This window comes from Podarcis tiliguerta (genome assembly GCF_965153285.1).
Source record: "Podarcis tiliguerta genome assembly, chromosome: 13".
Lineage (NCBI taxonomy): Eukaryota > Metazoa > Chordata > Lepidosauria > Squamata > Lacertidae > Podarcis > Podarcis tiliguerta.
The window spans coordinates 27,868,402-27,888,604 of NC_139546.1; the positions used below are offsets into that span (position 1 = coordinate 27,868,402).

Here is a 20,203-nt window from a genome sequence, read left to right on the forward strand (position 1 = left end):
GAACTATGCTTTCAGCTTGATTGTATGTGTGACTTTGCAGATGTGTGCCCACATTGGCCTAATAAATCTCTATTCAGCAGATTTCCGCAAGCAGAACACTTCCTTCATTGACTGAATGTGATTGTCCTCAGACTAATTTGAGTTAGTGGAGATGGCCCCATGGAAAGTGGACTTTCTGGATTCACAGAGTTGCAAACATTTTGGGAAACATGAACTAAAAACCACCCACCAAGTCCAGTTTTTTTACTTTAGAGGCATAGCAAAGCATAAAAAAGAGGGCAGGTGGGTTGAGAGATCTGGCAAAGGGTAAGAGAGCAGGGCTCCCCAGATGCACTGTGGTCTTAATTACCCACGGCCACGCCTCCCACAGATCCTGATTGGACAGTGGGGCCACCCCTGGGTGGGGCCCCAGTCAGCACTAGCGATGTGGCCCAGATGGCAACGAGAAGGGTGTCAATCTCCAGTCCCCGCCAGATCACTGCAGGGCCCTCAATGCCTGGCCGCAACACTGCATTACAGGAAAAGGTGAGTGGACTTCTCAAATACAAGATTCAGGTAGGTAGCCGGGTTAGTATGATGCAGTCAAAATAAATAAATAAATTGTCCAGTAGCACCTTAGAGACCAACTAAGTTTGTTCTGAGTATAAGCTTCAGAACTGTGCATGCATATGAAAGCTTATACTCAGAAAAAACTTAGTCTCTAAGGTGCTGCTGGACAAATGTTTAATATTTTAATTTATTTCTCAGATACAGTCATACTTTGGATCACAAACGCCTTGCGAGTTGAATGTTTTGGCTCCTGAATGCCTCAAACCCAGAACCCAAATGTCTGGCGTGGCTTCCGCGGCTTTGGATTGGCTACAGGAGCTTCCTGCAGCCAATTGTAAGCCACACCTTGGTTTCCAAATGTTTTGGAAGTTGAACGGACTTCCGGAATGGATTCTCTTTGACTTCCGAGGTACGATTGTATTTAGAACAAGCTTTTTGAGGCTTGCACCCTTTCCAAATCTTTTAATTCCCTGTAGCTATCAAGAAAAATTGATATTTAATTTTTTTAAAAAATAATAATTTAGTCTCAACTTGGATATAAAATGATTGTTGCCGTAGCAAAAACGTGCTTTCTCTCTCTGAGGAACCTTCACAGTGAGGTAGTAAGACTTGTTGCTTTTCTCACTTTCCTTCTCATACACTGTGCACTCAAATCTGAGCAGAACAGGACGTGTGGCATGTCCCTTCCCTATGCTGACTTTTCTTTCCCCTTGGAGATGGTCTCTCTTTGGAACTCCTCTTTCTTTTCTCTTGCTTCAGGGAGGGATTACAGAATTTTCTGCTGCGTCTCTTAACAATATACCAGAATCACTGAATTCTGCAGAGAACTAGCAACATTTCTCCATCCTTCCCATTGCTTCATTAACTCCCTACCATGGAAACGCTTCATTAGATTAGTATTAGTGAAGAAGCTGAGTACAGACTCTCTTTTCTGCATGCTTGCACACAGAGCACACGCTGTGTTTTACTCTGCTAAAAGTCTGGCAAGCTGAGTGGCAGCAGAAACACACCGGACTCCCTCATTATCTCACACAGAGACCCACTAGTGTCATTGTTGTATGTTGGAACCTTAATACTCCTTATTTGTAATCATATTGCATTATTGCTTTGGGTGTGCGCGCATGCTCACGCACACACACATATTGCTTGATGAATTTCACAGGCTCCTAGTTTTGCTGTCTGTTTTCTTTTATAGGCTTTTGGAAATTAATTTGGGGTTAGTTTTGACCATTCAGGGACACTTTTAAAGTTTTCCTGCTACTCTTTTTACTGCTACTCTTAATAGCAGTAGCAGATGACATGGTGCAGTGTAGTGGAGAAGCTTACATAACCTCCATTCAGGTGAGTCATTGCTGGAGGTAAAAGGTCAAGGTCAAGGACCCCATGATGGTTAAGTCCAGTCAAAGGTGACTATAGAGTTGCGGTGCTCATCTTGCTGTCAGGCTGAGGAAGCCGGTGTTTGTCCACAGACAGCTTTCCGAGTCATGTGGCCAGCATGACTAAACTGCTTCTGGAACAATGGGGTACCATGGTGAGTGCCAGAGCGCACTGAAACACTGTTTACCTTCCCGCCACAGCAGTACCTATTTATCTACTCGCACTGGTATGCTTTCAAACTGCTAAGTTGAAAGGAGCTGGGACAGAGCAATGGGAGCTCACCCCGTCACACAGTTTCGAACCGCTGACCTTCCAATTGGCAAGCCCAAGAGGCTCCATGGTTTAGACCACAGCAGCACCTGCATCCCTTTACCTTTATCTTCATTGCTGGACAGGAGTGAAATAGTCTGAAGAGTGGGCAGAGGTGGCAGAGGCTCAGGAGACTTTTCAGGGGGAGGGACCAGTGATTTGTGGGGGTCTGTGCCACTTGCAAAGCAGGGGGAAGAGGTAGAGGCTGTGCAGTTAGAGATAGAAGAAGAGGAGGCAGGGCAAGAGGTGCAGGAAGAGGCAGAGGTGGATGACACAGTGCCAGAGAGAGTCGGGCTGAAAGGATCAGCTGGAAATGCACACAAGTGAAATTGCCAGTCTTTTGCATGCACCATGCCAGAAGAGGGGATTTAAATATGCTGGAGTAGACGTGGGTGTGACATGCCATTGTTCCAACTTCTGGGATGGAGCACAGGTGTGAAGAAGGAGATGCCCATCTAGCTATTTAGCAGGGGTGGCACATGTGATTCTCACACCTTAGGAGCTAATGCAATTGAGTGCTTTGCCAAGAAAGAACTCAACTTTCAATTGTGTGTCCCAAGAGCTGCAGACAACAAAGATAAATAATAACAGCAGAGTGGAGTGAAAGGGAAAGGATAGCATAAACTGGAGTGGGAAAAGTGCAGAGGGGTGAGTTATGTTGTCACTGGCAGGTGACATCCGTAATCAGAGAGCATGAGTTTACACCGAAATCAATTCCTTTTTAGTTCTTTCATCTCCAGCAGATTTATAGGTGCCTAGAACCTATATTCCTTCATCTGCTTGAAATTTGGAACGCATGACTGCAATTTTCTGAACAGTGGCAGGCTCCCCAGCCCCACAACCTTCCATGAATCAAAAGACAACTGAGACTGGTTTGGATTGAAACAGGCCACAGCTTTGTTGAATACAGATGAAAGAGGATTGGCTTGGGCATGGGGCAATGGAAAATACGTCCAGCCCGCCTGCTGGAAGTGACACATAGGGCAATCTGAACAGGTGTTACTAAAATATAAATGAAATAGGGTGACCCATGCAGGGACCGCCGTCTGGGCGAATGGCAATGGCCCTGGTCCCTGGCTGGGTGTGAGGACATGGCAACTCCCCCCGGATCCCTTTAACAGGATACCCTAGCTTTTGGAGGACCGGGCAGAGACTACTACTTCCCCTTCATCCAAGACAAGGACTGCCCCAATGCCCAGCCCCAGTTGCAATGATTGCTATGAGGTAAGCAAAACCAGCAGGCTGGAGACAATTTGCCTTGTGGACAAATTCCCACTCAGCTACTGTAGCCACGACAAGGTAATTCAATAGCAGCTTGAACCAAGGGAGGGTCGTTGGGTAACTCAACAAGGAAAAACTGGTAAAGGCTCCAGGTGTGGGCTGTTTAAATAGCCTGAGTGCAGACCTGAGGGAAGCCTTCCTGCTCTGTCAGCTCTGCCCACCGGCCCAACCCATATCTGAGCCTGTGCCCCCGTTTGACAATCCTGGGCACAAGCTAAGATCTGGCATCTGATAGGCAGCATGGGCTTCGTAGAGCTCCAACTGGTTGGACTTTCCCTGCATTATAATGCCAACATGCTGCATACACATAACACCTTGCTCCATTCCCTGCTAAATGTTACAGAGCAGCATATTCTGCATAATGCCTCCTGTGGGAAAATATCTGAGGTTGTTGATGTTGTTCTTAATTCGTGAATTATCATCAGAAAGCAACAAACAACAAGATGAGGCAAATAAAAACAAAAGTAAAAGAGCAAAAAGAGACAGGTTTATCTCCCTATGCAGTAGTGGTAGTGACAGGATGACCCAACACTCAAACTGCCAGGTGGCAGCACATAGCTGCCATCTGTAAACACATTTTACGCATGGCAACAGATTTCACCAAGCCTTTTCCTGTTGTGACTCAGTAGAACACCTAAGTAAACCACAGCTAAGTGGTCAATACAGTCATACCTCAGGTTAAAGTAACTTCAGGATGAGTATTTTCAGGTTGCGCGCTGCGGTGAGCCAGAAGTAATGGAGCGCATTACTTCCGGGTTTCGCCGCTCGCGCATGCACAGACAGTCAAAATGACATCACGCGCATGCATAGAAGCAGCAAATTGTGACCCACACACGTGCAGATGCGTTTGCTTCAGGATGTGAACGGGGCTCCGGAACGGATCCTGTTGGCATCCAGAGGTACCACTGTACAGGCCAAGACATCTTAAAATTCTGTTACAGAAAGTATACACTATATTTTGAAGTTTGTTTTTTTAATTATTTTTATTAGTTTTCCAAATTATTGCAAATCAAACCAAATTACTTTAATTTAATACAATTTCTTTTTTAAAAAATCAGGTTTCCTGCTTGTGTTGCTAACATATGTCAATCATTTCCTCCTGTTGCCACATCATCTCTTCTTTGTTGTCCACTTGTTCCTTCACTTGTTGTTAGTCCATTCTCACAGCTGATCATATTCTTCTCCTTACAAACAGCACCTCTGGTCTTATAAATATAAAATACGTAAATATAAAATCCATTTCACATCATATACATTGATGTTTCAGACCTGGTGTCCCGGGAGAGTTAATTACTCTCTTCCTTCATTCAGTTCTTGCAGTGTTTATCTAGATGTTACAAGGTCACACTCCATTCCTTTCACTGTTCACCAGCTAGCGTACAGGCTGCGGGTATAAATAACTCACAGAGTACAAGTCCAGTCTCCACTATTAAAAGTCCCCTCTGGAGTTCTTCCTCAGTACACAGCCAAAAACAGACTCCTTTCTCAAATTCAACCTCTCGACAGATCTTTCAGCAGCCGTTCATTCGACTTGCTCTGCAATGCTCCCTCACACTCCTGGTCCAGTCCAAAGATAATTTTAAATAAAGTCCATACAACCTTGGTCAAGGGGGGAGGGCATAATAAAATCTTGTTACATTCCTTGTTGAGCATAAATCAAAAGCCTTCTGCCTCTTTCCATGGTGACAGACAGAATGACATCACCATGGCTACACACGTCTCTTTCATTTTGCAGGGGAAAACAAGGCGGAAAAAGAGACCATTTGAAAACCATATGAAAACACAGAGCAGCTTTTCCTCCTGCTTCCGTTTCCAGCTGTGTGAGGATTCTCAAGCTTCAGGGGGGAAAGCAAACATTCAAATGCCTTCAAAGAACCAGACCCAGTCTTTTCGGCAGCTGATTGATTGCAGCCCATTATCCTATGCTGTTCTAGGAGCCTCTTGATTAATGTCAATATTCCAGATTAAGGAGGATCCCAACACAAATCATGCCAGAAATGGAGGCTCGTCCATGGCAGGGACACACTCCCAGGTCGCACTTGTTCTGCCTTTCAAGTTGGCAGACATGGGCTTGAGCGGCACAATGGGTAGCAGTGAACTCCCCAGACACCACTGGGGAGCATTGCAAGAATTGATTTCTCATAAATCCTCTCTTCCCGCTGCCTGAACTTTCCTGCAGCCCCTGCAGGGCTATGAAGAACAACCACCATTGATCGTGGGCGTGGCCGGAAACCTACATTATATTTTGAAGATTCGAAACAACCACATTTTCTTTAAGTGGCTAGGAAAAAGAGATTAACTGGAAGAACATGACATTGTTCCTAATTGCTTTCTGTTTTCTAAACATTTGTATTTATTTGGACAGAATGATTTCAGATGGTGGATGCTTTAAAAATGTATATGGGAAAACTGTTGTAAAGTGAAAAATTGGAAGTGTAGAAACTTTAAACATATGTTTCAGAATACAAGAAAGTTAAGAGATTCACTGGAAGAGATTAAGAGATTCACTGGAGATAAACTAGCATGTAAGTTGCTAAAGGTTTATACTGTATTTTTCTGTAAGGACATAAGATTTCATAGTGGTAATTAAAAAGAGAAAAATTGCATTATTATTTCCTTAAAAGCATTGATGATTGTGGGAAAAAATGAGCAAAAACGTTGGAAATAAGCTTCCATAATGCCAATTTCAGTTCCCTGTTCCTAATGCTATAGATTAGGGGATTCATGACTGGTGGCAACATGCAATAAAACACTGAAAGTACAAGATCTATTGATGATAGAGACTTAGAAGTTGGCTTTAAATATACTAATATACCAATGAGAAAATATAATGATATTACAGCAAGGTGTGGCAAGCAAGTTGAGAAGGCTTTTTCCTTTCCCTGGGCAGAAGGAATTCTTAGAACTGCCCTGAAGATCTGAACATAAGAATACACTATTAGAGCAATATAAATGAAGGCCAGAGAAGCAATAACACAAGTATTCCAAAATACAATGAGATATGATTCAGAGCAAGCAATTTTGATTAACTGTGGAATTTCACAGAAGAACTGATTGATGTTATTGGAACAAAACTCTATTGTGAATGTACTAGCAGCGTATGATGCAGAATACAGAAGCCCAGCAGTCCATGCACTGATTGCCATTTGGATACATGCCTTTCTAGTCATGACAGTCTCATAGTGCAGTGGGCAGCAGATGGCAATGTAGCGGTCATATGCCATAATTCCAAGGAGGTAAAAATGAGATCCAGAGAAAAGGACAAAGAAGAAAACCTGACAGATGCATCCATTGTAAGAAATGGTCTTGCTGTTCATCAGGGAATTTGCCATGGATTTGGGGACTGTGACAGATATGGAGCCAAAGTCTTGGAATGCCAGATTGGCTAGAAAGAAGTACATGGGTTTGTGAAGCTGAGCACTGTAAGAGATGACTGTGATGATGATGAGGTTTTCAGTGACAGCGATCAGATATATGATCAAAAATATAATTAACTGAAATGTCTCTGATCCCTGAGGATCAGAGAATCCATGCAGAATGAATTCCTCCAATCCTGAAGACTGGTTGAACATTGTGTGAGTGTGTGGTACCTGCAAGGAGAAGAGAAAGCCATTTTAGAAAGGAGGCAGAGAATGCTTTGATGCATGTTCCCCAATATGATCATGTGGCTTCACTTAAGTAAGCAATAAACAACTGTAGGGACTACCACAGTAAAAGTCAGTTTCTGTAAGTGTAGATTGAATATTATGTGTCACCTGTAACACGGCTAATTCTGCAGACTGAAATAGTTGAGTGGGCATGTATTGGTAAACAAATAAACAAGCTCTAAGCCAGGGGTCAGCAAACTTTTTCAACAGGGGGCCAGTCCACTGTCCCTCAGACCTTGTGGGGGGCTGGACTATATTTTGAAAAAAAAAGAACGAATTCCTATGCCCCACAAATAACCTAGAGATTCATTTTAAATAAAAGCACACATTCTACTCATGTAAAAACACCAGGCAGGCCCCACAAGTAACCCAGAGATGCATTTTAAATTAAAGGACACATTCTACTCATGTAAAAACACACTGATTCCTGGACCATCTGCAGGCCAGATTTAGAAGGCAACTGGGGCTTAGTTTTCCTATTCAAGTTCTAAGCTGTAAAGGGCTTAACATACTATTTATAGCACCTTGAAATTCAAAGCTGCCGCCAAAATTTCGCTAAATTGAACTTCAGATAATGAACCTGCAATCTACCTTCCAGGAGAATTATCTGAGAGGCTTGAAGAGAAACTAGGGGACCCTTGACTTTATTTATCTACAAGAGCAGTACTGTCCCAGTTTTTTTGGTGTATGAATGTCTTGCTTTTGCTTAATCTAAGTGGAGTCTGAAATTCTTACCTCCAAACCTGATATGAATGCACCACTGGTCCTTTCACTCCCAGAGGCAAGAATGAAAAGCAGGCATCAGTTCTCAAAATGATCCAAGTAACCCCAATGATCATCAATCTTTGTCCAAATCAGGTTTCTGAGATGCACAAGCAAAGTGGGACTTCATGGGAGAGGTGCCTCATTTTCTTCTTCCAGTGTGTGCATGTGTGCTTCTGCTCATTCTGCTAACAGGAAGCCTAGAATCATGCCTTCCCAAACCTGAATAGAAAGAATACAAAGCAGACATCAATTTCCAACATAATCCAAGTAACCCCGTCTGTCAACTTTAACCGTCTTTGTCCATGCCATGTTTCCAACATCCATAACCAAAGAGGGACTTACTCTGGCCTGTTCTCTTCTATGTGCAGGCAAGAATATTCTCTTTATTGAATGAAATTGTATCATTCTTGGTGACATGGTGACTCTTCTGCACACCTAACCTTTGCAGACTCTGGACTAGAGAATCCATAAATAACTTGTGATAAAACTTTATTTCTATTATGTAGGTCACCAATAATGGAAAAGTATCCCATGCAATTGACTTACCATGCTGTTCAGGGGCAGATCTTGGGTAATTTTATCTGCTTCATTTTCATACCTGATTAAGATCTGTGGCATTTTTTCCTGGGCAGCCAATGTGATTTGCCCTTTCAATGTATCACATCCTTCTCTCTCCACAGCTGTCTGAGAGGTGATACTGTTCTCTGTACTGGCAGAAATGTAAGCTGCAATGAATATTTATTTCCACCACTCCCAGGAGTCTAATCAAACTCAGAAGGAAACACTCACAGGTATTTGTGGTATATATGTGTATTTTACTGTTTACATATAGAAATATTCCATGGAGTACCAACTGATAAAAGGTCATTTCTGGCCAACCAATGCGATTTGCCATTTTCTCTGTGGATCACATCCTTCTTACTGTTCTCTGTATTGGCAGAAGTAAAAAAGAGATACTCCAGTTAATTTTACCCATATTTATTTCCTTCACTCCACATGAGTCAGGGGTTCCAACTTGAATAAAGTATTGTGGGGGCAAGGCACGTAAGCCCCACCCCACACAATCAATCACATGATACAACATGCACACACCTTTTGAATGGCAGTGCCCATTAATTTTTGGGGCTCACATATTTTCTTCTTCACAATAATATTTATTATTTTCATACAAAAACATAACAAAAGAGAGAATAAACAATAATAAGGGGGAAAAAATAAAATGAAAAGAAAAAAAGAAGAAAGAATATAAAACATAAAATACATCCAATCACCACATAAATTAAAACTTAATTAATTACTTAAAATCCACCTTCATCAACATATTACTTGACTTCCTCTAATCTCTTCCATCTGAATTTCTTAGTAATTATATATAGCAGTTTCCAATATTATTATTTCATAAAACCACATCACAGTCATAATCATATTTCCTAACTTTTCTTATCTTACTTTTTCTTATTTAATTACTTAATCCTAATTTAGTCCTAGGCTTAATTAATTCTTTCAAGTGGTTACATATCTTTAATATTACAATATTTATTCAAATAGTCTTTGAATTTCTTCCAGTCTTCTTGGTGTTCCTCTTCTTTCTGGTCGCGGATTCTCCCGGTGAGATCAGCCAGCTCCATAAACTCCATCATCTTCATCTGCCATTCTTCTATGGGCTCACATATTTTATTGGGGTGTTTGTGTGAAAGGACTTCAGCCCCTAGAATTAGCTCCTATGACATGAGTCAACAGTTGTATGCAGCAGCAGCAAAAAAGCTAATATTATTCAAGGCTGCAACAGCTTTTTGTCTACTAGGAACGAAGCATATTCCCGTCCACCTCTGCTTTAAAAATCACTTCAACAAGTCTGAAAATTTTTCAGATATCCCATATTCTGTGTTCTATTACCATCTGGACTCATAACCTTTTGTAGGGTAGAAAACAGCTATTGATCACCTGTGTAGAGTAATCAATAAAATAATTTTTATTTTTATTTTTTTAAAATAATTATTATTGATTTTCTTTCCTCATAACAAATTTCCAATATCCTTACTAAACATTCATTTTCCGATTTCCCCCCTCCCTATTGACTTCCCTCAGCTTCCATTTCTGGTTTGTTACATCAAATGATACATTCTGCTGTTTATATATACTGTATTTTTCGCCCTATAGGACGCACTTTCCCCCCTCCAAAAATGAAGGGGAAATGTGTGTGTGTCCTATGGGGCGAATGCAGGCTTTCGCTGAAGCCTGGACAGCAAGAGGGGTCGGTGCGCACTGACGCCTCTCCTCTCCAGGCTTCAGGAAGCTATCCGCAAGCCTTGGGAGCCCGCGGGAGTTCCCCCCGGGCTCCCCCGGCTTGCGCAGAGCTGCTTGCACCCCGAAGCCCCGGCGCGCTGAGCAGTCGCGCCGGGGCTTCGGGTAGCTCTCCGCAAGGCATGGGAGGGCTCCCCCGGCTTGCGCAGAGCTGCCTCTTATCCCGAAGCCCTGGCACGCTGAGCAGTCGCGCCGGGGCTTCGGGTAGCTCTCCGCAAGGTGCGGGAGGGCTCCCCCAGCTTGCGCAGAGCCGCCTCTTATCCCGAAGCCCGGCGCACTGAGCAGTCGCGCCGGGGCTTCGGGTAGCTCTCCGCAAGGTGCGGGAGCCTGGTGCCGGGCTCCTGCAGCTTGCGGAGAGTTGCCTGCACGTTGAAGCCTGCGCAAACTGAGCTCAGCGCGCCCAGGCTTGGCACAGCTCTCCGCAAGGCACGGGAGCCCGGCGCTGGGCTCCCACGGCTTGCGGAGAGTTGCCTGTTCTGGGGGCTGGGGTCGGGGGAAGCTCGGGCTTCCCCTGCCCCAGCCCCAAGCCTGGGGAAAAAATATCCCCCCCCCAAAAAAACCCTAGGTATGCCTTATGGGACGATGCGTCCTATAGGGCGAAAAATACGGTAATACTATATTATCACATTGTTATACTTCTTGTTCTCTGTAAATAAATTTGTAAATGTTTATTTAAATTCTGCCAATGAGTCCATTTTTTTTTGTTTCTGCAAATATACTGCAAAAGGTTCCCATTCTTTTTCAAAATCACTACTGTATTGTCCTTTTCACACAGTTTGTCCGGTAACTTTGCTAACTCTGCATAGTTCATCAATTCTCTTGCCATTGTTCTTTTGATGGTACTTCTCCAGTCTTCCAATTTTGGGCTATTAAAATTCTAGCTGCTGTTGTAGCATACATAAATAGTGTCCATTTTTCTTTCGGCAACTCTTGTCCTAAAATACCTAACAAAAACGCTTCTTGTTTTTTCACAAGCATTATTTTAAACATTTTCCCCCCAGTTCTTTATATATAATTTCCCAAATTTTTTAAATGACGAGTAATCAATAAAAGAATTGGCTGGATCTCTAGATCCAAAGGATGGGGTGCTGCCAGAGTGAGTGTGTCCGTCACAAGAGTGACATGGATGGGTGGGTGGGTGGGTGGAAGGGATGCGGTGGCTCGGGTACCATGCAGGCCTGATTCCCACAAGCAAGACACATGCATCACTGGCTGAATGTGATTGTCCTCAGACAGATGTGAGTTAGTGGAGATGGCCCCATGTGGAGTAACCACTCAGCAGATCAAATTTTGGTGTAGAATTGGTGGACAGTACTAGAGAAGGGAATATCTGCTTTAGCCTGGAAAGGCAAGAATGAGAATACTTTTTATTAACTCTGTGAGGGCACATTCACTCAAGTTCTATGCTTGATCACCTCCTGCATCTCACCACAGAAAACAGCAATTTGGCAGGGCTGCTTTTACGAGGCCAACACCAACACACATCGCTATACATATACACACTATTTACAGATGTTACAAGTAGTCTTTGCTCTCTGATCCCAGAGAGGGTTCTTTGCTGCAAAGTCCTTGCTGTGTTAAAAGTCTACAACCAAGTCCTTAGGTTCAGTTGCTTGCACAGTCCTGCAACTTCTCTGAGTTCTCTGAGTTCTGAAATTTGGCAATTTCTCAACTTCTTCCTCAGACAATCTCTTCAAAAAGTCTTCTTTCAGATCCACCGTTCCAACATATTGCAGGAATTGTTGAAGGCTGTCTCCTACCACAAGCCACACCTGAGCCCTTTTATACATAAAGTTTCTTCCCAAATTTGGTCATTAATACAGATAACAGTATCACAAGATGTATGTAGGTGCATTGTGGGGAATGAATGATCTCTGCTAGTTCATAGAGAATTAACCTATTAACTGCATTCCTTAACAAACATATTGGCAGTATCCGTCTTACTTTGGGTGCAATACCAGCACCATTTGCTGATCTGCCTCAGATAGCAAGCTGTTTTGGACTGAGCCTGATTAGAAAAAAATATATATTTGCAATAGTTTCTAATTAGCAGGTGCATATTTAAAAAAGAGAAAAATAATTTGCTTGGAGAAATAAGTATTTCAGATCACAACCAGTTTCACACATTCTCTTTGAACGACATGGAGAAAGATGATCAGACAGCTTTTCTCACACAGTTGGCTGGAGTGTGGTGCTGATAATGCCAAGGTTTCAGGTTTGATCCCTGTATGGAACAGCTGAATATTCCTCCATGGCAGGGGTTGGACTAGATGATCCTCTGGGTCCCTTCCAACTCTACAATTCTATGATTCTATGAGCTACATATGGGATGTACACAGGCCACAATATTTGCCATTTCACTGTGTGTTTAGTTTTTTGTTTTGTTTTGTTTTCAAACTGTTTCTGAGTTACCCTGAACTCTCTCCACATTGATCTGTGTATTGAGTTCCAAGCCACTCTGTTTAAAATGAATCTCTGTGTTCTCCATTCAATATAATGGGAAATCGAAAAATGCATATAGCCTTTTCCCTGGATGAATTTTACAAACACAGCAGCCTGTTCAGAGTGGATTAAGGCCACCAGATTGCCAACACTTTGGTCCAAAAGCTTTTTGTGCAGAAACTAAAAGGGATTCACTTTGCTTCATAATTTATGTTAGTTTCACCTAGAATGCTGGGTTCTGAAGAGCTATGGACTGCTAAAGCAGAGCACTTTAAAATCTGAGTGCAAGAGCAAAGTCCCTAGTAATAACTAAACATGTAACAATAACAAACAGGGGGCAGCAGATAGCAACAGTCAGAGAACCAACAGCAACCAAAAAGCCACAGCTAAGTCATCAACACAGAAAGATACATCTTAAACCTTAATTTTCAAAGCAAAGTGCTATTCCTTAATAATTAATTTCACGAGGGACACACATCCCTCAAGGAGCTAAGCAAAATTATTGTGGATACAAACATTCCCCAAAGGGATTCATTAGAAGAACATGAAATAGTTTCTAATTAGGAAGTGTGTTTTCTAACTGTTTGCATCTTTGTCAGAAGAAACAATGACTAAAAATAATGTCCAGTTTCAGGCACATTTTTAAAACTTAAGTGGGCAAAACCCAGAAATGTTTGGTTTTATTTAAAAAGTATTTATTGTATAATGGTTTAAATAAAATATTAAGTAAATGTCAAGTCCCCCGCCCCTACAATCCAGGAAAGGTGATCTGGATGGTAGGCCAGAAATGCTATCTCCCTCTCCTATCATGCGCCAAGTCTTACAGGTGGAAGGTGGACAGAGCTTCCCATCTGTCAAACATCTTCTCATCTGTCCAATCTCAATGGCATCTGGTGACCCTTTTTTGCCTGCAAGGGTCTTGCAGACTCCCTTTTCAACATGGTATCATGCACAACTTGAAATGGGCTTTTGATTATCTGGCAGCATTACCTTTCATAATGCTTTGCAGGCACCCTTGAAGACCCCCTTGTGGCTGAGCAAGATTTCTACCCCTCAAGTCATATCTGAGGTTAGATATAGGTTAAGTGCGTGTCCCTTTGCCAAAATGGGATCAAATAAGGAGGCTTGCTGAGTAATAGCTGGCTAAGAATTTGGGGGAAAGACTAGCCATCAAATTCCAGAATGCCATTTTCAGTTCCTTATTCTTAATGATCAATAGGTTCATTACTGGTGGAAACATGCAATAGGACACAGAAATCATGAGAGCCATTTTTTATAAAGACCCAGATGTGGGCTAGGCAAATGAACCACTTATGAAATATAAGTATATTACAATAAGGTGTGGCAAGCAATTTTCAATGGCATTTTGCTTTCTCTGGGCAGAATGGATTCATAAAATGACCTGTAAAATCTAAACAGAAGGAAAAATGATTAGAACAAGAACATTCCACAGACCCAGCAATTCAGACAACACATAATAATAACTGTGGAATTCCATAGACTATTATTGACGCAGAACTTTTTTCAGACAATTTCCCATGTATGCTGGGGAATAGAGCTCTGCAGTCCACACACTGATTGTGCTCACCTATGTGCAGAAGGAATTCTTTGAACTATCCTTAAGATCTGACATAAGAGCAACTATTAAAGAAGGAGGACAAACCTAGACAGCATCTTAAAAAGCAGAGACATCACCTTGCCGACAAACGTTCGTATAGTCAAAGCTATGGTGTTCCCAATAGTGATGTATGGAACTGAGAGCTGGACCATAAAGAAGGCTGATCACCGAAAAATTGATGCTTTTGAATTATGGTGCGGGAGGAGACTCTTGAGAGTCCCATGGACTGCAAAAAGACCAAACCTATCCATTCTGAAGGAAATCAGCCCTGAGTGCTCACTGGAAAGACAGATCGTGAAGCTGAGGCTCCAATACTTTGGCCACCTCATGAGAAGAGAAGACTCCCTGGAAAAGACCCTGATGTTGGGAAAGGAGAAGGGGACGACAGAGGACGAGGTGGTTGGACAGTGTTCTCAAAGCTAGCAGCATGAGTTTGACCAAACTGCAGGAGGCAGTGGAATACAGGAGTGCCTGGCGTGCTCTGGTCCATGGGGTCACAAAGAGTCAGACATGACTAAACGACTAAACAATAACAACAATTAAAGAAGGGTTAGTAAGGGCCATGGTTTGTAGATTAATTCATTATATTTGTTCCTTTTACATCTCTGATTGTTCTGTTGGTTTCTAGCGATCCAATGGGATTTGTCATTTTCTCCATTTATGACATGTTCCTCTCTCCACATTTGTTTGGGACGTTGTCACATTTATTCTTCTTTCCATTGGCTGAAGTGATTTGGACTGACTCCCTATATAGTTCTTTCACCTCCACAAATTTAATCAAGTGAAACAATTTCTAAGAAAGAAGTCTGAAGATTTACTTGCAAGATTTCAGACAAGTGACAAGTTCCAAAATCTTTTTATATGTAGAGGAGAAATGGTTTCCAGCTAATAATAATAATAATAATAATAATAATAATAATAATAATAATTACAATTTTAGAAAAAATTCAATAAAATTGCGGGAACTTTGCAGATACTAAGACCTGTCCACTAGTCAATGACAACTGGGTAAGAACTGAGTGGAAAGATTGGCAGTCAACTTCCAGAATGCCATTTTTAGTTCCTTATTCCTAAAGCAATAGATTAATGGGTTCATAAGAGGTGGCAACACACAATAGAACAATGAAGCTACAAGATCCATGGTTGATAGGGACCTCGATGTTGGCTTTAGATAGGCAAAAGAACCACTTATAAAATATAAGGATATTACAACAAGGTGTGGCAAGCAAGTTGAGAAGGCTTTTTTCTTCCCCTCAGCAGAAGGAATTTTTAAAACCACCCTGAAAATCTGAACATAAGAAAAAACTATTAATGTAAGGTAAATAAAAGCCACAAAAGTTCCAATCCAGACAGCCAAAAATGCAATGATATATGAGTCAGAGCAAGCAATTTTGAATAGCTGTGGAATTTCACAGAAGAATTGATTGATATCATTGGTACAGAACTCTATTGTGAATGTACTTCCAGTGTATATTGTGGAATAAAGAAGCCCGATGCTCCATACACTGATTGCCATTTGGATGCATGCTGTCCCATTCATCACAGTCTCGTATTGCAGTGGATTACAGATGGCAACATAGCGATCATACGCCATGATGCCAAGGAGGAAGATGTGAGATGCAGTGAAAAAGACAAGGAAGAAAACTTGACAGATGCATCCATTGTAAGAAATGGTATTGGTCTTCATCAGGGAATTTGCCATGGATTTGGGAACTGTGACAGATATGGAACCAAGGTCTTGTAATGCCAGATTGGAGAGAAAGAAGTACATGGGTTTGTGAAGGTGATGACTGGAAATGGTGACTGTGATGATAAAAAGGTTTTCAATGGCGGCCATCAAATAAATGGCTAGGAAAGTAGTGAAATGAAATGTCTGCAACTTCTGATCATCAGAGAATGCATGCAGAACAAATTCAGTCACTCTTGATGATTGGTTATGCATTGTCAGCTTCTTCAGTGGCTGTGAAAAGAAGACATATCCATTTTAGAAAAAGAGAAGATGGAAAACGTGCTGATGGAAACATGCCCAAATGCTCAAGTGGATTGAATTAGGATATTAGGTTCTTGCTGAGAATTTAGTGCCTTAGAGAAGAAGGAAGTCCCCTGCATGGTCAAGAAACTATCATTAGACCTGGGGATACCTATTTTGCAATTCTTGCCCAGAAATTAGCCAGGTGGGTGTGAGCATTGCAGAGTGAACTAGATCCTAAGTGGCTGTTCTTTCTGCGCTATTCCCAACAGAGGCAGTGCTTTCTTATACAAGTTGGTAGTTGATACATGCCTATGGAAAACTCTCCTCTAGCAGAATTCAGAATGAAATTATGTTTTCCCTTCCAAACAAATTATTTGTGGAATTTTAAGATATGCTACACAAGTTTTGAAAAGGTTGCCAACATTTCTCACTACAGCACTACTCTGCGTTGACAGAGCTATGATTTGGTTGTCACATCTGACTGCAGAGCACTGTTCTGAAACAATTCATTCTCAGAATGAAAAGCAGAGTTGAACACGACTGTAATTCATGTATCACTTTCCTTGCAGCTAGGTAATTTAATATTTTATTCAATGTTCTTATGAGGTGCAGCTCTTTAGATGGTAAATGTATAATATATCACCCAAAAGTGATGCATTCAGCACCACTTGGTCTGAAGGCCCTTTTGTTCATTCTGCTGCATGGAAGCCTGAAGTTTTGTCTCAAAGTCCTACGCTGATGGCACCACTGCCACTTTTTAATTCCAGAAGCAACAACATCAGATCCCATCCCATCAGATCCCATCACAATCCAACTAAACCCTGTGAGCCTGATCAGTCTATTCCTTGTAGTTCTGACATGGACAAAGAAGAATTACTGAATTGCTGCCACTGTCCTGTTTTCTTCAATGTTTTTTAAGAAATGAGTGTGCACTGGTAGAAATATTTTCTTTATCAAAGCCCCAGTTTAGATGGTGGCTTTATGCACACCTAACCCCTGAATATATTTCTTCAGAGTATCCAAAGTATAATGAACTTCTGATACAATCAATCAAATTGGTAAAACAAATAAGGTGACTGAAAATACCACATGAACTTACCTAGCTGTGCATGGGTAGATTCTGGGTTACCTAATCTTACTTTATTTCTCTCTCTCCATCGCTGATCATGCAGTTCATTGGTGTAGCCATCCACCAAATGTGAGCTGCTATTTCCTCCATTTATCATGTTTTTCTCACTCTATCTGTTTCAAAGATGATCTGTCTAATTGCTCTTTGCATTGACAGAAATGAAAGAGACATGGCAATGAAGTTTATATTTGGTTCATTCACTCCCATGGGTCTAATCAAGCGTTGAAATAAATATTTAGAAGTGATTATGTGTGTTCTGTTGGTCATATATTAATTGGCAGATGTTGAAAGACAATGTGGCAAAGAACTTTATCAATATTTGCCTCTTATAGTTCTTCAGGAGCTTCACTCCCAAGAGGCAACTCAAGCTGTGAAGAGAAGATTCTGTAGGTGTGGGGGTAGTACGTGTACGTGTATTTTGCTGTTTGATTTCCATATGATATATGGTTATAGACGTCCGAAGCATGCAGCTTCATTTCAGATACCACATGAATGGCTGTTGAGTGAATATTCACTTAATCAGTGGTTTTCAACCAGTGTGCCATGGCATCTTGGGGTGCCTTGAATTATAGTCAGGGGTGCCGCAGGCAACACTGGCCTCTGTCCCTCTCTCCTTTCCTCCCTCCTCTGATGTCCTCTCGCATCTCTGCCTCCAAAAGGCTTGCACAGCTGTTTGTTGCAGCAATCTTGACGACAAGCTCTGTGGGGAAATTGTGCCTTTGGGGCTGGCCAGGGGTGCTGGTTGCCAGGAGCTGATGTGGTCCCAGAATAAGCAAGCAAGAGGGTGAGGGAGCCCAGCCAGCCAGTCTGCCAGCCCTTGCTGTTGGGAATGGACAAACCCCTGTGGGACAGTGTGAGGAGGCACCTCTCTTTGGGGCGGGGGGGGCAGCTCAGAGACCAGGGGTGGCAACAGTGGCTGCCCAGAGGACCCCCAAGGAGACGGGAGAGGAGGCTGAGGGAACACTCCACAATGGAGGGTGTTCAAGAAAGGGTGAGAGGCTGCCAGCTCTGCAGGCAAGGGGTGGGCTTCTGAGTCCCACAGGGGTGTTGCAGAAAGAATGTAGTTGGTCAAGGGAGCCATGGACTCAAAAAGGTTGAAAACCACTGACTTATGTCACTTGATTGTGATGGCTTGAAGTTTTTGTAAACTGACTCAATTCAAAGGTTTATCCTTATTCAATTTTATAGTGTGTCTAAAAAGAGCAATAGCTACACTTTTAGAGGTGCAGCAGCTTTGCGGGACGGCCAGTGCCTCCCTTTCCTCTGACGATGCAGGGCTGGGCACCAGGGTCTGATCCCTGCTGGAGTGTGAGTCTCTGAAATCCTGCTCTGCATCAGCCTGCTGAATTGCCAATGGCAAGCTGGCCCGGAGGGCTGGGGCTTGAGGGAACCATCAGGCTTCTTTCAGGTCTGCTCCCAGGGGATTTGAAACAGCCCATGCCAGCCCCCGATGCCCAGCACTTCTTCGTCAAATCAACCCACCCACCCACTCCAGTAATTTTTGCGTTTACTCATTGAATTGACCTTGCTATTGTTGCGTTGGTTGCCATATTTGTGGGGCTGGGTAGGAATTTGCCTATCAGGCAAATTGGCTATGACCTGGAGGTTTTGTCTACCCGGTAGCAATCATCACAACTTTGGTGGTTTAAGCATTGGGTAACATTAGCCTTTACAGGGACACAGTTGGCGCTGTGGGTTAAACCACAGAGCCTAGGACTTGCTGATCAGAAGGTCGACAGTTCGAATCCCTGTGACGGCGTGAGCTCCCGTTGCTCGGTCCCTGCTCCTGCCAACCTAGCAGTTCGAAAGCATGTCAAAGTGCAAGTAGATAACTAGGTACCGCTCCAGCGGGAAGTCAAACAGCGTTTCCGTGCACTGCTCTGGTTCACCAGAAGTGGCTTAGTCATGCTGGCCACATGACCAGGAAGCTGTATGCTGGCTCCCTCAGCCAATAAAATGAGATGAGCGCAGCAACCCCAGAGTCGGTCACGACTGGACCTAACGGTCAGGGGTCCCTTTACCTTTACTAACATTAGCTTTTGTGTATGTGTGTGTGTGTGGGGGGGGTGTGTGTTTTGTACCCTCACCTTTCCTTTCAGAAGTAGGATATCCCATTAAAGGGATCTGTGATGGAGTTGCTTCTGTCCACTTGCCCAGTTGGGGGGCTTGGCCCTCAGCACTCCTAGAAGCTATGACCCCGTGGGAATTCCTGCTGTTGGGTTGACCCTGATGTCATTTCTGGAAGGCAGCCTGGAAATAAATGCTCACCCAATGCCTATGCCAAACCACTTCATCTGTAGTCAATAAATTTGTGGCCTGATTTGATCCCATTCAGCTGTGTGGTCTCCTTTATTGGTGGCTCACCTGAGCGGAGATGGGGAGGAAGTGGGCCTGCAATTTGATTTGTTCCGTTTTGTACTTGCTGCTGAAAGAAAGGGTTTCATATATTTATAAAATATGTACATTGGATAAGATTACAAATTTTGTGATAGTTAACAACACTATTAGGGCTTCCTTTGAAATCTCTCAGGTAGTTAGTCTGAAGAGGAAACACTTCAAATTTACTAAAGATTTTGAATTAGGCAGATTCTAATCTGTAATGTCTAATAAAATCTTTATTCAAAAGGCTTAATTCAGGGAGGGGAGGAAAGGATGGGAAGCCTTCCCATTTTGAATGTATTCATCTGAGGTAGATGTTCTTCAAAGAGATGCACAAAACTGATTTGGAAACTAAACTCAAAGATTTCCCAAGAGTCTAATTAGGATATGGGTATTTGCTGCTTTCCCACTCTTCTTAAGCAATTGTACTT

The 20,203-nt window shown here is 42.6% G+C and overlaps 2 protein-coding genes across 2 annotated transcripts; both read right to left on the reverse strand.

The window, feature by feature from the left end:
- Nucleotides 1-6,125: 6,125 nt before the first annotated feature.
- On the reverse strand, nt 6,126-7,088 carry LOC310662498 (olfactory receptor 14J1-like; the record flags this gene model as incomplete). Its single annotated transcript, XM_083409434.1, has 1 exon — nt 6,126-7,088. The coding sequence occupies one exon, from the start codon at nt 7,086-7,088 to the stop codon at nt 6,126-6,128; it is 963 nt and encodes a 320-aa protein (XP_083265560.1).
- An 8,198-nt stretch (nt 7,089-15,286) lies between these two features.
- On the reverse strand, nt 15,287-17,490 carry LOC310662499 (olfactory receptor 14A16-like; the record flags this gene model as incomplete). Its single annotated transcript, XM_083409435.1, has 2 exons — nt 15,287-16,252; nt 17,404-17,490. 2 exons carry the CDS (start codon nt 17,488-17,490, stop codon nt 15,287-15,289), a joined length of 1,053 nt encoding a protein of 350 aa, XP_083265561.1.
- Nucleotides 17,491-20,203: the final 2,713 nt, after the last annotated feature.